We start from the raw sequence: 15,839 nt of genomic DNA, 5'->3' as shown, positions 1-15,839 counted from the left end.
CAAAAGCTGAAAATAGCAGAAGAGCATAAAGAAACTAGCGAGACTCTTAGAAAGGTTTTATCTCTCCCATGAGGATTTCTCCACTCAATTTCTGGCTGCCCTCAATTGTGTCATTCCTCTCTCATTTATCCTTCAATCCTAGGTTCTCTTTCCACTAGAATTCGGATAGCTGTCCCACCAGCTGTCCATCCCATGTGCAGCCTCTAACATAATTTGTTTTATGTGATATTTTCTTCATTCTCTCTTCCTACGTGTCCTTGCATAAATTTTGCCAAATCTACCCGTCATCCCAATCCCTAAATATTTAATCAGTTAAAAAATAATATCTTATTTTTGTTACAGAAACTGCTTACATGAATCCAAGATATTACACAGCAAGTTTATAATTATATTCTTGCCATTTAGCTCTACTAATAATGTTAACCAGGACTACAAACTATTGTTGTGATTTATGAACAAAAAATGAATCAATGAACTAATGATACATATATTTTCCCTTACATTTTTCCTTACAAGTATAGAAACTTCTTGGTACCTCTGTTGCATCAAGTCCTTTTATTAAGTATAGATGATTCTCCGACAAAACTCAGACCCACCAATTCGACGGGCACATATTTTACAGCTTTTATGCACAATGCCGAAAGCACAAGCCCCGCCAAATCCTTATAGTAAAAAGGATTTGTATGCAGTTCAACCGCACGAAGTCATCAGTTATGCATTTCACTTGTAAAGCTACAAGTTGTCGTCCATCTCATCTGGTACATGTAATTTCTCAATGGCAGCCTGTTCAAAATGAATAAGATATTTAAGTTGCATAAGAAAAATATGACAATAGCTACATTCCAACACAATCAAGAGTATCCATCAGTATATGAAATGCTAACTTGACCATATCACCTTAATAGCTGCGGCATCTGTTGTGGAAGGTTTCAAATCCAAAGCGATACCATAATGAAGCATTGCTTTCTCATGCATGTTACGCCTTTTATAGATTCTTCCCATTAAAGCATAGACACTACTTTCGCGGGGAGCATACTCTTTAAGCTCCTCTAGGACTTCCAGAGCCTCGTCGAATTTTTCCAAGCTCATTAGTATATTGGCCTTTTGATACATTGGAACGGGATTTTTCTTATCTGCCAAAATAGCCTTCTCCATTACCACCAGTGCTTCTTCACTTCTCTGTCATATCATAGAAGATAGCACAAATTTAATATTCTGGATGCAAATCACAAGCAGAAGATGTGTAGTTCTTTACAATCAGTGTAGCAAGAGATGAACCTTTAAAGCGTGCAAAGCAGTACCAAGGTATGACAATATAACAGATGAACGTGGATTAATTTGGAAAGCCATTTGGAAATGGTGTTCCGAGAACTCAAATTTCTCTTGGCGAAGATATACCATTCCAAGTCCATACCAAGCATTGTAGTGCCTTGCATCAACCCTGAGTGCACTCTGGTAGCATCTGATTCCATTCTCAAAATCTTCTAGTGCAACATACCTGTGAGGGGCAACACATTAGAAGTCAATAAAAAGTTACTGATAAATGAAAGACAAGAACTGTACTTAATGTGTCTATTCTCTTTTTCTCTTGTAAAATTAGACCAAGAGCCTCATGTACCATTAATCGTGGAGAGAGGAAGCCCTCTAACTCTCAACTAACTCCTACATCCTTTTACATCCCTTTCCCAGTTAATTAAACAGCAAATTATCGGACACCAATTCTCATGAATTATAAAATTATGATAAGACAATGTTCATACTCGTGCCCACAAAGGGTGTGTGCATATGCAAATCTGGGATTTAGTTGCACAGCTCTTTGGAAAGTCTTCAGTGCAGTTTCATGATCTTTCTGCAGGCTGTAGCAATTGCCCATGGCGCACCTGCCAGAGCATTCAACAATAATGATAAACCAGCATAAATTATAATAGAGAAATTACAAATAATTATAAAAAAAATGTTTCAACTCAAGCTCTAATCTGTCAAAATTGCATTTCTATGGTTCTGAAGTAGAAGGCAAAAGTTATGATTATGATTATATTGAATAAAACTGCTTAGTAAGTGATGGATAACAATTAGTGAAAATGACTTTTACGGGTTAAAAAATCTTAGTCTGGATATATGACATTCAGCATACTGAATAATCACAAAAAAAAAAAAGTTTCATAGAAGCCTACCAAGATTGTGGAGCTAAGCGATCACTATGTACTAGTTCCTGAGCCAGGTAGCTTAACTTCATATCTTCCTTTAGATGCTACACCAGAGAAAATTTAGTCTTTGGTCAAGCAGTAGGAATGCAGGAATGCATTTAAAGTTTAAGCATGAAACAAAGCAGGACGCTTAACAAATACAACAAAGAAATATAACAATAAAAGATTGTCACGCATTAATCATCATGGTCTATCAATTTCTAATATCGTCAATTCACCATTATTGGCAATGCCATGATTTCCATATCAAAAGGCTTTAATAGTCGCATCAACCATGAATTCCAAATGCTACAGAGAAAAACAGATCACATGCTTTATTCATTTTTTTTATGGTTAAGAAAGAATATTCAGTGGTCTTTTAGGAATATTTCACATTTCATCACAATTCATGATTTGTTTCCTTGTTCATTTAGGATTATGACAAAAGGTATTAGTTCTAACACTCGCACACACTAAACTTCATTGAAGTAGATAGATAAAATACAATACAAACTCACATAAAGGACTGTTGAGTATACATCCATTGCTTCCAAATTATAAGGCGTAATCTGCCGAGCAAGACCAAAGGCTCGATCAGCTTCTAAATAATCAAACTCACAGTACACTTTTCCAACCTGGTTAAAACATCCGAATATAGTAACAGATTGTTAATGATATGCACCTGAAATAATCTCTAGCACAAAGACTATTTTAGTATATTATAATCATATTATATAAAAAATAAAAATAAAAACTATCTTCACCTAATAGCTCAAATAGTTGGTCCAAGACATGTAATATGCCTGTATAGGCTATGGCTAAATGGTATAAAGTACAATCCTTATCATTTTCGTCTTTCTATTAAAATATTGAATTTCAGCATTAGACTGGTGGAACTACACATTGCATGCACATAAGTTAAAACATCTAATTTTGATACTATGAGCACGCAAATATTGGACGACTAGCATACACCATATCAGACTAAACTTCCTTCCATAGGAGCAGGCTCCATCAAGGTAGAGCTAGATTTCAACTCATTAGTGTTGAGTCCATTCATTGCTTTGGGCCTAATGGGTTTATGTTGGAAACTATGAGGTTGAGAGTTGAGAGCCATGGTTGTCAAGATCTCGATCTAGGTCTTAAAATCTTAAGATTTTACTATCTCACTCACCCCCAACGATCCCGATCTTAAGTAAAATCTTGTGTTGTAGTCAAATTGTGAAAATAAATCCTAAAGTCGTTGATTTTGTGCGATCTTTGCCAGTTTCGGCCATGATTGACTGTTATCTGGTCAACACCATTAAAAGGTGAGAAGGATGACAAGATGTAAAGGCGGGCAACAATTACGGTTCGGCGGGACCAATTGAAAAGAAGTTTTAAATTTAGGGTTTAGAGAATAAACATCTCACTTGTAGGGTTAGTTTTAACTAATTGACTTATGAGAATCCTAGAAAATTGACCAAATGTGTCCCCAATGTCTAACAAATGTTCCATGTGGTAGTAATAAAGTATAAAAACTCAATAATATATGTCTAAAGAGTATGAAAGTCATTTTCTCACAAATACACTTGTCTACTAACATATATCATGTAAAAGTAATTCAAATATATACTACTATTTTTTCATTTTACTAGGATCTTACGATTTTTGTTGCGATCTTATGTTTTACGATCTTGCTATCCCCTCTCGATCTTACAAAAATAATTGGGCAGGATCATCCGATCGTAATTACGATTTTATATTTTACGATTTTTCTATTCTTTCTCAATCTTGACAACCTTGGTTGAGACTAATACAACATTATTTGTCGGCCTCCTTTGCACATGGGTTCACATTCGGATGTTAGATGCATCTGTGGAGTCCAGTGCTATAACTATGAGGTTAATGTTTTATGCACTTGAAACTTGAAAGCATTGTCATTTACCTGTTGCATTTTGGGTGTTCTAAAAAACACGGAATCACTTTCATTTAATGCATTCTAGGGGAAATAACCATGATTTTGTACTCTTTATCTTTAATAAGTTCTCAAAGTTAAAATTCTGGGAGGACTCACGAATTTGTAAGCAAAATAACCCATCATACCTAGGTCCTAAACTTGTATGATTCTATAAATTAGGTGAGAGTTACACAATCATGAACTGCAAGAATACCTAGGAAAGACCATTAAATAATAGCAAGGCAACCAATATTACCTGGGAAAGAACCCAGCCAGTATTGTAATGCTTATATGGAAGTTTCAGATAGGTTTCCAGTGCATCCTGTTCCACCAATAAAAACATATTAGAAAATTGAATGCTATCAACGAAGTATTTTGTTAATTTATTTTTCTCCTTTCATATTCATGATTAAAAAAATAGTAAATATATGATTATATTATAAATTATAAATAACCTTTCTGCATAAGCAATAATTAATACCTGGCACCTATACAAGCAGGCAAGTCTAAAACCTTCACCAAGAACTCTTAGAAGGGTCAGTATTTCAGAAGCACCGGTGATGACTTCAGAACCACTTAATACTTGTCCACCAACCGGAATATTCGTTGCATCCGGTTCATAAGATTTAGCTTCTATGGTAGGGAAGGAACTAGAAGTTGCTGATGTAATATTTAAACGAGAATCATCTAAAATGTCATTATGAATTCCTGAAGAAAAAGAAATGACAACTCATTAAGTATCTATAAATAGCTGCTCGGAAATATTTTAAATTAGAATATTAACATTAATATTATGTTAGAAGTCTTAATATGTTAATAGATACTGCCCTATCAGTACAGCATCAATACTTGATCTAGACAATCAGAATAAATCATACTAGATAAGTATTTTGCTATAGATGTAACATATAAATTATCTGGACTCTAATTTTAGCATGGTATCAAAGTGATATTATCATCCACCACTTTTTTTGTCACAGTTTGTCACAGAATTTCTCAAAATTGAACTTGTTTGTTTGGTATCCTATCTAAACTTTGGTTTACCTTAACCCCATTGTCTCACCTGAGTTTTCCTACCCACCTTTTAGGGCATAATCATACTTTATCTTCATTTTTCACCACGACTACTAGAGTTCTTATTTCAGCACAAAAACACACTTTGTGTCACTGTTTCAACAAAAATACTCACCCATTTTCATTGGTCTGAGTTTTCCTACCCACTTTTTAGGGTATACTTTATCCTCATTTTTCACCACGATCATTAGAGTTCTTATTTCAGCATAAAAACACACTGCGTCACTGTTTCAACAAAAATACTCAACCACTTTTATTGTCAGCCACCAACCTACTTTTATATTACTTCTGTTTAAAAAAATAGTTGCCCACTTTTATTGTCTGCCACCAACCTAATTCTCTCTGGTGTCATTTTCAGCAAGCATCAATTTTTCTTAAACACACAGTGCTCATCGGGATTCAGGTCTCTAACTAGCTCTTCTCTGATAATGTTCGTTCACATTTAACAGCTCACATTCTCCTAATCTTGATCTAATGCATTTAGTTATTTTTTCCTGTTAATTCCATTAACCGCCCCTTTTAATCCAGGTTCCGATCAAAAGGGTGTTTAGAGTAGTAGTAGACTAGTAGTAGTATTAATCCGAATAGCAACACGAAGCAGTCAAATACAAGATTTTTTGGGGAGGATTACTCTACATATTCAGAACTGATAGTTATGGTCTTATCATCTTAGACGCATCTTTACACATCTATGAAGGATAAAATTCCTCAAAACAATAGTGTGTATAAAGGATAACATTCCTCAAAGACATTATACAATAATAAAATAGTGCTGCATATAAAGATTCATCACCTTCACCTATGTTTTCATTGGCCCATGATTGTCCCTTGCGAACTGTCACAGAACGAAATGCCATTGAGCTAAGCTTTGACCCACCAAGATGCTTAGAAGTGTAACTAGTTCCATTTCCAGATAAAGTTGCTGTATTAGGATTTGCATTTACACTAGCATCACCTGAGAGTCTCAAACTACGTCGGGGACCAGAATCAGAAAATAATCTTCCAGAAATCTGAAACAAAAAATTACAAGGAATATTAACAATGAGAAACAAGGTAACATAATCAATAACACTTTAGCATTAAACATGATGTACAAAAACATAAGATACTTGCTTACATGATCAACTATTGAACAAATTTTATGATAAATTCAGTCACATGTGACGGAAAACATATTTGAAACAATACCTTATCAGAGTGATGCCGGACACAATATAGTACATAAAAACTAGAATGCATAATAACACAGAGAGCTGAGATGTTGAGGAGATACAGGAAATTAAAGAACTAAACTATGTGTGTAAGATATAAAACCGTTCATATATTAATTCTCATCTAAGAAGTTTTTTAAATGATCAGAGGCTCAAAACCCAAGTGGTCCAAAGTGATCCTTGTTGTCCTAGCTTTTCGAAATAGAAGTTATATTTCAACACATGGTTGGGTGGGTTTGTACATCATTCACACTTCAAGTCCAAAGGGATGTAGCATAGGAGACATGTTAGATATAAAATTGTTTACTTTCTTTCACCAAATAGCTTTAGCATTTGGGATCATTGGTTTATGGCAACACATATGTTTGGTTTTAGTTGTTTCACATTTGGAAAAGGAGAAAAAAAATGTTTTTTGCCAAGAACTCTTTCTTAAACAATTTGATCATAAGGTATTTTTCAAAAGCAAAAAAAAAAAAACACAACAACCAAACCTTGTTCCCTAGGGGAAACATTAAAGGAAGCAGAAAGCAAAAGATTTATAGCTAACAATTCCTCAACCTTTCTTAACTTTCCTTCATCCACAAACTTCCTTCGAGGAGCTTGAATAGTAGAGTTCACTGTTGATCTAGGAGAATTTTCAGCACTTTGTGTGCTCATATTTGAGCCATTTGGCTGCACATTCCTACACAAAGGGGGTGGAGCAACACCTGACAACTACAAAAGATTTGAAAACTATATATCAACAATGTGAAAGAAAAATGGGATCAAGCCCGTTTTCATTAGACCAAGGAACCCATACAATATTAATGGAATAATAGAAGACACTTTTTTATCAATATTTCTGAATTTACCTGAGCATTTTGAAAATTATATAAACTGAGGTTTGATAAGTAGTTTAGCTTATTCACAATTCTTAACAAAAAGTAACATATTCAAACAATAAAAAATTAGATGAGTTTAGCCAATTACCTGTGTCACCATTGGAGACGGCGTATTATAAAATGATATATTAGACAGACCACTACTAACTGGTTGACCCGAAGTTCCTCCTAATATAGGTGCCCCATGATGGTTTCCAGGATCTTTTTGACCTTGCTTTAGTTTCGATTGCCTTGGACTTGTCTCTTCTGACACACAATGTCTTGTGTCAACTAAATTACAATCCGCAGATGATGAATGCATCTTTGGAGAGGTTGAGCAATTTAGGTATTGTTTTTGTATACAAAGAGCAGCTGCTTCGCCAAAAAATGCAGTTGCTTCTTCAGCAGCACCTAAATATTCAGAAAACAGTGAGCTGTTAATGAGGATGATAATAGCATAATGAAATGGGGGAAGAATATAACTAAAACATCGAATGTATTTTGCTATAAAATTAACGGAAACTTTTAAGTCATGAAAAATCAAAGCATTGGATACATATTACCAGCCACGTAAAGTTCAATATCTAAGATTTTAAAATGAGGGGAAAATTTCCAAAATTAATCAAGAAATTCCATCAAACCTAAGCACTCGTTGAAATATGAACCGCATAACATTACAGACTAGAAAGAAGCTCTAAAAACTAGGATGTCTCCAATCAATTCGTACTTCATCAAATATGCCCAATGATCACCAGAAATAAGGTGAAAATCATCTTAAATACCTAATATGCACAACTCTTCATATGCTGCCCACATTAGAGGATCCATTGACAGTGCCTGCTTAAAATGATGTATGGCACTTTTCCTTCTGTCAGTGTATCTGAAAAAGAGAATATCAATCAAAGAGAATATATAAGGATGAATTTATCCCTCTCACACACACATTATATACACCAATGTTAGGAACCCAGATTCAAGAAAATAGAAATTGTATTATTAATTAAAAAACAGTAACAATTGCAGATGATAAACCCCCTGCAATCCCAGAACTAAGCTCTTCAAAGAAGAGACAATTCTCTCTCTATGCCCAACCCTAAGGTTCTATAGTACAAATGATACTCAGTAATCCCTAATTTCCCTTTCATCCACCTCATATACTCCCCCTCATGTGTAACTTCCCCACTCTCTCTAACCAACTTGCCAGCTCAGCACTTCCCCTCTCTACTTGGGCCTCTTTCTCTTAATGGGTCCTATTAACCACCCAGTATTTTTCATGAATGTAATTCTTACCAATTCAATTGTTATAGATCATAACTTTCATGTAAAATTTTGAAAATCATTAAGAAGGTAATCAAAAGTTCATATTTTTATGTATTTTGACAATTGATCGTAAGAATAATAAGCAACCTGTAAATGAGCCCTAATAGATGATGACCAGCTGAACCGTTCGGAACCTACACATTAAGGAAAGAAATCAAAAAGTAGCCAATCAACTTCTAGTACATACACTGACAACCTATAACTTTAATTAAAACAATTTCAAGCAAAGTAACGTGCAGAACCAACGTATTATGTTATTAATAGTTGATAGCAAATGAGACTAAGAATAAAACAAAAGATGAAAAATCACATCCGATCAATTTCAGACGAATATACTAGAGCCACCCACATGCTTTTACAAATTTTGTTAATAGATTGGAAAACATTTCTTAATCTAAAATACGTTATAAATTATGCTTTGTACCTCAGCATTAGGCTCATTAGCAGGACATAATGCTGCTTCAGCTTCTTTAAGAAGATCCATCTGAAAGCATGATATTGCAAACAAGTACCGAGATTGAGCCATTTGTGTTCCTTCAATCAATAAAGACAAAATGAATAACTAGAGACATTCAGTGTGAAGCACTGCAACAAGATAATGACAAACAAAGGGGAAAACAATTGTCTATTAAAATAAAATTCAGGAAACAAAATATGAATGGTAAATTGGTGATATGCTGATATCTAAAAAACAATTATGTAATAAAAGGAAATTAAGGAAACAGAACATGAAAGGTAATATCTAAAACAAACAGGGCAAACGTGACTCTAAAAGAGGTTGGTACCTAAATATTGAAAGAGACATACCCTTTAAAATATGGTATGCAGAATGTGCTTGATTACTCTGCAAGTAGCAGCCGGCCAACAATTGGAGATTTGTCTGAATAGCATACAAGAAATATAATTATTAACAATACCATGGAAAGAATAAAGACAATTTTCAACAAGTGATGCGGAATATACACTCAAACAAAGGACCGGTCATGAACAATAAGTAACAGTTGAAAAAGTTTGATAGAAACTGGGCTACAAAGTACAAATTAATAGTAATGATGGACTATTATTTATGGCAGAATATGCTTACAAAAGCAAAACTGACACATAATTCCAAATACTATAGAGAATACGTAACTTAAACATAAATTTTCTTTCCTAAAAAAATAACAGTAAATTTAACCTCATATTTTCGTAAAAAAAAATTCTTTACATATTTAAAGATATATTGGTTCTCCATAAATCAATATCTGTTTATTCACACTCTTGCATTTGATAACTAGAACAGAGTAAATCTAAGATGCAGGATCAGAATAGACCTAAGAGGGCCACGAGCTCAGACTAAGAATTTAGGGGACTAGAATAATATCTTTATACACTTCATCCCTACCAAACCTCGTGTTTGGGGGCTGGTGGGCCGAAGTAAACCTAAGAAGGCCATGTGCCCAAACAAAGGAGTGTTGAATAAACATGGACTTTGAACCAATACATAACTCCAACCAGGTAAACAAAAGAACAAGAGGTCACCACCATGTCATGCCATGTCAGAGTATACAAACAATTCGATCATAAATAAATGGTTTAGGCAATAAACCAAATCATTTGTTTCTCTATCTATACTTATCATACGCTACACACCCAAAAGAAATCATACACCTAGGGTCTCATATCTAGCTCACTGCTAGCAGAGCACTACGCCAATTCTTTAATATATTCACCTTGAAATTTATCAAAACATAATTCTCTACAAAGAAAAATACTAAATGTTGCACAATACTCTACAACGAAAAATACCAAATGTTATCTCCATCTATGCTACACTGTTTATTCTTATGTTTGTTCGTTACTGTCCAACATTTTGCAAGTAGGACTATATCACCTGCTTCTTATGTCTGTTCGTTACCGCCCAATATAATTGTATGATCATATTCTTATGTTGCTTCTAAGGCTAGTCTCCAATCTCTCAATTAAATCCTCCTTCAATTCTCTAAGTAGGACTATATCATCTGCAAAAAGCATATATCCTTCTTCCACTCCTTGTCTACGGTAATTCTCATCCTATTTTCCAATCTAACCTTGTCGGTGTACCAAAATTTAAATTCCAAATTGTCTAATCCTTTCATCTTTTCACCCGTCCACTTAGTTTCTAATAGGCACATAAAATTCATCTTCCTCCTAACCATAGTGTCAAATATTTTCATAGATTTTCCAATAAGTGTCTCTATTCCATGTTCCAAAACTAACCCAACTCTCAAGAACTTACTTCTTTACCCATACCCATTCAGGAAAAATGTGGGAACCCTTACCTACTAACTTTACCGCATCCAAACGACAAAATAAACAAATTTTACGCGAACAAGTAATCACATTTCACTATTTTTCCACATCACTTCTTAAAATATGATCATACAATTACACATTGCAGCATTAGAAGAACGAAATATAAACTTCAAACTGATATTTATAACAAACCTACAATACCCAAATCTAAACTACACAATGGAATTTTCAAGTCAGATGAAATGTCTTCTTCAAACTTCTTGTGAGCATAATTAAAGGTACAAAGTAGTAGGCAGCACAAAATACCATCAATTCCTAAAATTCAGATTTACACTAAGCTAAAAGAGAAAAGTGCACCCTAAATCATCTGAAAAATTAAACTACCACTATGAAAAGAGAGATGAATCAATTAGAAACACCGATCTCGATGTAAACGGAACTGAATAACAAATCAGCGAATATTTTCGTCTCCATTTAGATTTTCTCGGAGGAATCAATTGCTTAGACAGAGAGATGAAAAATACCTCAGAGGGAAATTCGGCGCAGAGACGGTGAGAGAGGAAGATGGCGTTGGAGTGCATGAAATGGCATAGACTTTTTTGAACACAATCGACGAGTATTGCTTCCATAGCTGATAATCGATTTTCACTGCTTCTTCTTCGTTCCTAAATTTCAATTTGAGAGAGAGATTTTTTGATATTTTTGATTTCGATTTGATTCAAAAATGGAATAGTTGTTTGTTGTAGCATGTGCGCTTTGTCTCTCATTTCAAATTAGGTCAAGTGGTTTTATTCAATATCATCTCAATTGTTCCGTTGGTACTTTGTACCATAAAATAATATTTTGAGTAAAATTTTAGTTTTTTTTTTTTGACACAATAGATAATTCATCAAACCATCTATTTTCAAATTAGTGGGATAATATTACTAGTTTTATTAAAATATTAGAGTAAAATTAATTTAGAGGTACTTTACATATCTTGTTAAACTGACCATTAAAAGAACATATCCGTTAAATTCAATAATGTAATACTATCATGCTAATGATGGTAGTTTTTTTTTTTTTAATTTCAATGATTGATTAGATTAAAAAAAATCTAATAAGAAAATAGGATTAAATGACACTAAGGTGTTAAAGTTTAATTTGAACCGTTAAAAGAATTAATCAAACAATCATATTAAATGAAATAAATTAATAAAAAATATATATAGTCTATTTTGTTTTCTAAAAAATAGGCTATTTACATAATCATATGATCGAGTATTATTAATGATTGAAATTTGGTGTTAAATTAAACTTTGATACCTGATATGTCATTTGATCGTATCTCATACAAAAATCCGATGATTGATATTTAAATTTTTAACTATTTTGTTGAGGTTGTTTGGTTTGAAAATTCAATGACAAAATTGATCATTATAAAGATTTCTTACTTTCAGATGTTGTATTATTTTGGGGTAGAATTAATATACTATCATGTTAGAAAAAGATTCACATGTAATATGTCAATCAAATATAAATTATCATTATTATCTATAAATTAATTATGAATTAATAATTATAAATTATAGGTTATTTTTAAGAGTTGATTCAAATGTAAATCAATCAAGTAAGTCCATGTAGAAATTAGTTTTCCTTTCAAGCAACATGCCTCAAGAGTCAAGACACTAAATGTAGTTCAAGTTCAGACCTTCTATTTAACGGTAAGAATACGCAAAAATGGAGCCAATAAAAAGTTGAGAAAGGCAACAAAAGTATGTATAAAAACTCCCCGTTAGAATGAATGAAAAAAAAACTCATATTATTTTAAATTTTGATATTCCACTTAGCTTGATAAGGGTAAGACATCTTGAAAATTTCAAAATGCTCTTCGGATATGCATATTCGAATGCATCAAAAAAAAATTGAAATATTGATCAATTCAGATATGCATAGTCGCACTCACCTCGACGGATATTTGGGATTTCTTTTGATTTTATTTTAAGAAAATATTTATTTATAATATAGTTATAATATATGTTTAATTACAATTTTGATCTCCCTATTTTGTCTTTTTTATTTATTTTGGTCCCCCCATTTTTCAAACCACGATTTTGGTCCCTTTTTGAGTTTTCTATTTAAAATGGACAAAAATATGGACTAATTTTGCATAAAAAATCAAAATAGAGGGGCGAAAATTGCACTGAAAATTTAAAAGGACTAAAATAGTGATTTTTAAAATAGAGGGATCAAAATCAGGAAAAAGACAAAATAGATAGACTAAAGTTGCAATTAAGCCAATAATATAATTAAGGTGAGTTATCATTAATAAAGAATAACTTAAATACAAATTATTATAAATAAGGAATAAAGAGCTTAAATAAAATTTTAATTTGGTAATAATTTATTTGTCACAAATTTTTTTAAATTATAAAATTAATTATTTTTTAAATGACTACAACACTTTTGGGAGGAAGTTTGCGTTTGGGGAATGGTGTTCCCCACGAAATGTGTAGAGTTCATGGTGAACTTCACGTTTTAGGAAGCCTTCTTTGGTTTCGTACGTATGTCCCCTCGAAGTGTTCAAGAGATTAATAATTTTGCTCGTGAAATTCATAATCTCGCCAGGGAGATTCATAATTTTACTCGTGAAACTCATGATTTAGCTCGAAATATTCATGATTTCGCTCGGGAGAGTCATGGATTCACTCAAAATACTCATGAGTTCCCTGTGGCGCCTATTCCTGCCCGGTGTCCTTCCTTGCAAGGCACTTAAACTTTGCGAGTTTAATGTGTCAATTGGAGCAGTTAAGTTATGGTCGGATTAGTCGGAGAAATACAATTGTGAGTTAGTATTATTTGCGTTATGGATCGATTGTAGTTGTGGAATATTATTGGGAATAATATTCGTTTATGTTGTGTGGCTATTTTATTATGTATAGTGTGTTTTGTGATTTATTGGATATATAATATAATAGAGTTAGTAGTATTGGGCCTAAGTGGTAGAGTTATGGGTTAAGCCCATTAGTGAAATAGTAAGAGTTAGGGTTTTAGAGATTTAGTCTCATAACTCATTTTGGTGAAAGAAGAGAAAGAAGAGAAGAAGAGAGGAAAGCTAGGGGGCATAAAGGGGAAGAACTCCATTGGTGAAGATGAAGCTTTTGCTAAGGTAAGGGTGAGGTTCTTACTCTCTAAGGGTTGGCATGATGATGGGTATGGTAGAGATTAGGCCTCATAATTGAAATCCATGAATATGTGAAGAATTACCCTGTTGATGAATATTGAAATTGATAAATAATTTGCTGCGAATTTGATGTATTATTAGAGGTTTAGATGATTGGATGATGTTGTGATTTGTGTTCAACCTTTAACCTTTCAATTTCATAGCTTTTGTATTGTTAGGGTTTGTGATAGATTTCCATGAAATTATGGTTGAAAACATGTTTGGAATGATTATTGTTGATGAATGATGTTAGCTGGTATTGTTATATGCTTCTAATTGCTATTTGAGAAGGGTTTGGTTTGATGGGAGTGGGATTACGCAGGTCAGCTCGCTCTGTTATTTTTCTGCATAATCGCGCGTCCGCTAAGCGGCCCTTGGCTCGCTAAGCAGATGCTGAGTGAAAATTTGAAAATGCGCGAGCTCGTTAAGCGTAGCTGTAAAAACTAAAAGTTGTTGTTTTTAGTCTGCACTAGCCTGCTTCAAGCTGGCTTGTTGAAAATTGAACTTCATTAAGCGCGCTTGAGGGTCGCTGAGCGGACCCTGCTGTGTAAAACTTTTTGTTACTTTGTAACGATGTATCTTTTGATTCGTAACTCCTTTCTAAGTGTCATTTGAACCTCCGTGAAGCTCTAATTGATGTCTTTCTGATGAATATAACTTGAAAACCTTTGAATATCTTTGTGAAACCTTTTCTTGGTTTATATTTTCCGATTTAATGATGTTTTGTGAAGCTGAATGTTTTGTGTATGTTTGTATACCGTAAAGACATGGATTGAGAGACATTAGAAGGATTATTTAATAGGACTTATACTTTTGTAAGTGTTTGATACGTGTAAGTTGATAATGATGTTGTATGTTATATGCAATTATTCGTACGCTTTTTATATGTGAGCCGATAATGATGCCTTGTGATAAATTAACAATAAATATGTTTTCATTAGGTAGTTGAATATACTGTATTATGATGTTACTTGATTCGTGTAACGTGATGTTATTGTTAATATGATGAATTTGTTGTTGTTATTGCGGAATATGATGAATATGTTGATGTTGTTGTTAATTAGATGAATTATTGATGTTTGTTGTTAATGTGATGAATGTGTTGATGTCTGATGTTAATATGACGAGTTTGTTGATGTTGTTGTTAATAAGACAAATCATTTATGTTTGTTGTTAACATGATGAATTAGTGGATGTTGTTATTAGTATGATGAAATTGTTGTCGGTGTTGCTAGTATGTGGAATTTGTTGTTGTTGTTGTTGTTGTTGTTGTTGTAGACCCTATGGTCAATGTTGATAAGTTGTATTGTGATGTATTGTGAAGTGAATTAATGTTGTATGATGATACGACATAGCGACGATATTGAGACGTGATGAATTATTATGATAGTAATGAAATGGTTATTGCCATAGAACTTTGGCACTGAGTTGATGTGTTTTAGACGATGTTGTGACGTATTGTTTATGTTGTATTTGTGGATGTGCACCATTTGAGTTGCATCCATTGCATAGCTTGAAAATTATGGCTAACACGACGGCCTTAATGGCAAAAGTGACAGTGGCCTTAATGGAAAATAGCAACGGTGTGCCCAATGACAATTTTGAGACTGTGGGAGTTTTACTCCAAATGGTACCACATGCATTTGCATAAGTCGAGTAACATTTGAATTGTGTTTGGATAGTTGAGATGATGAGATGTTTATTGTAACATAATGATATTATAATTGTGAATTTGAATATGTTGTCCTAATTGATCAATGACATTGTTGTCGT

General features: G+C 33.3%; 1 protein-coding gene across 3 annotated transcripts; it reads right to left on the bottom strand.

The window, feature by feature from the left end:
- Positions 1-312: 312 nt before the first annotated feature.
- LOC131609260 (cell division cycle protein 27 homolog B-like) lies at positions 313-11,649 on the bottom strand. Of its 3 annotated transcripts, none has more exons than XM_058880939.1 (16): positions 11,389-11,649; positions 9,398-9,470; positions 9,015-9,124; positions 8,678-8,724; positions 8,053-8,150; positions 7,380-7,681; positions 6,969-7,124; positions 5,999-6,209; positions 4,607-4,833; positions 4,382-4,447; positions 2,705-2,821; positions 2,175-2,251; positions 1,761-1,880; positions 1,279-1,498; positions 898-1,179; positions 313-783 (listed from the first exon to the last, which is right to left on the bottom strand). In XM_058880939.1, exons 1-16 carry the CDS (start codon positions 11,491-11,493, stop codon positions 733-735), a joined length of 2,262 nt encoding a protein of 753 aa, XP_058736922.1. In that variant the 5' UTR covers positions 11,494-11,649; the 3' UTR covers positions 313-732. The 3 variants fall into 3 exon arrangements, with proteins under 3 accessions (XP_058736922.1, XP_058736921.1, XP_058736923.1); XM_058880938.1 differs by having other exon boundaries at positions 5,993-6,209; positions 11,389-11,648; XM_058880940.1 differs by having other exon boundaries at positions 5,993-6,209; positions 9,376-9,470; positions 11,389-11,416.
- Between the last annotated feature and the right edge of the window lie 4,190 nt (positions 11,650-15,839).

Source organism: Vicia villosa, linkage group LG6 (assembly GCF_029867415.1).
Source record: "Vicia villosa cultivar HV-30 ecotype Madison, WI linkage group LG6, Vvil1.0, whole genome shotgun sequence".
NCBI lineage: Eukaryota > Viridiplantae > Streptophyta > Magnoliopsida > Fabales > Fabaceae > Vicia > Vicia villosa.
This window is presented reverse-complemented; position numbering and strand designations above follow the sequence as displayed.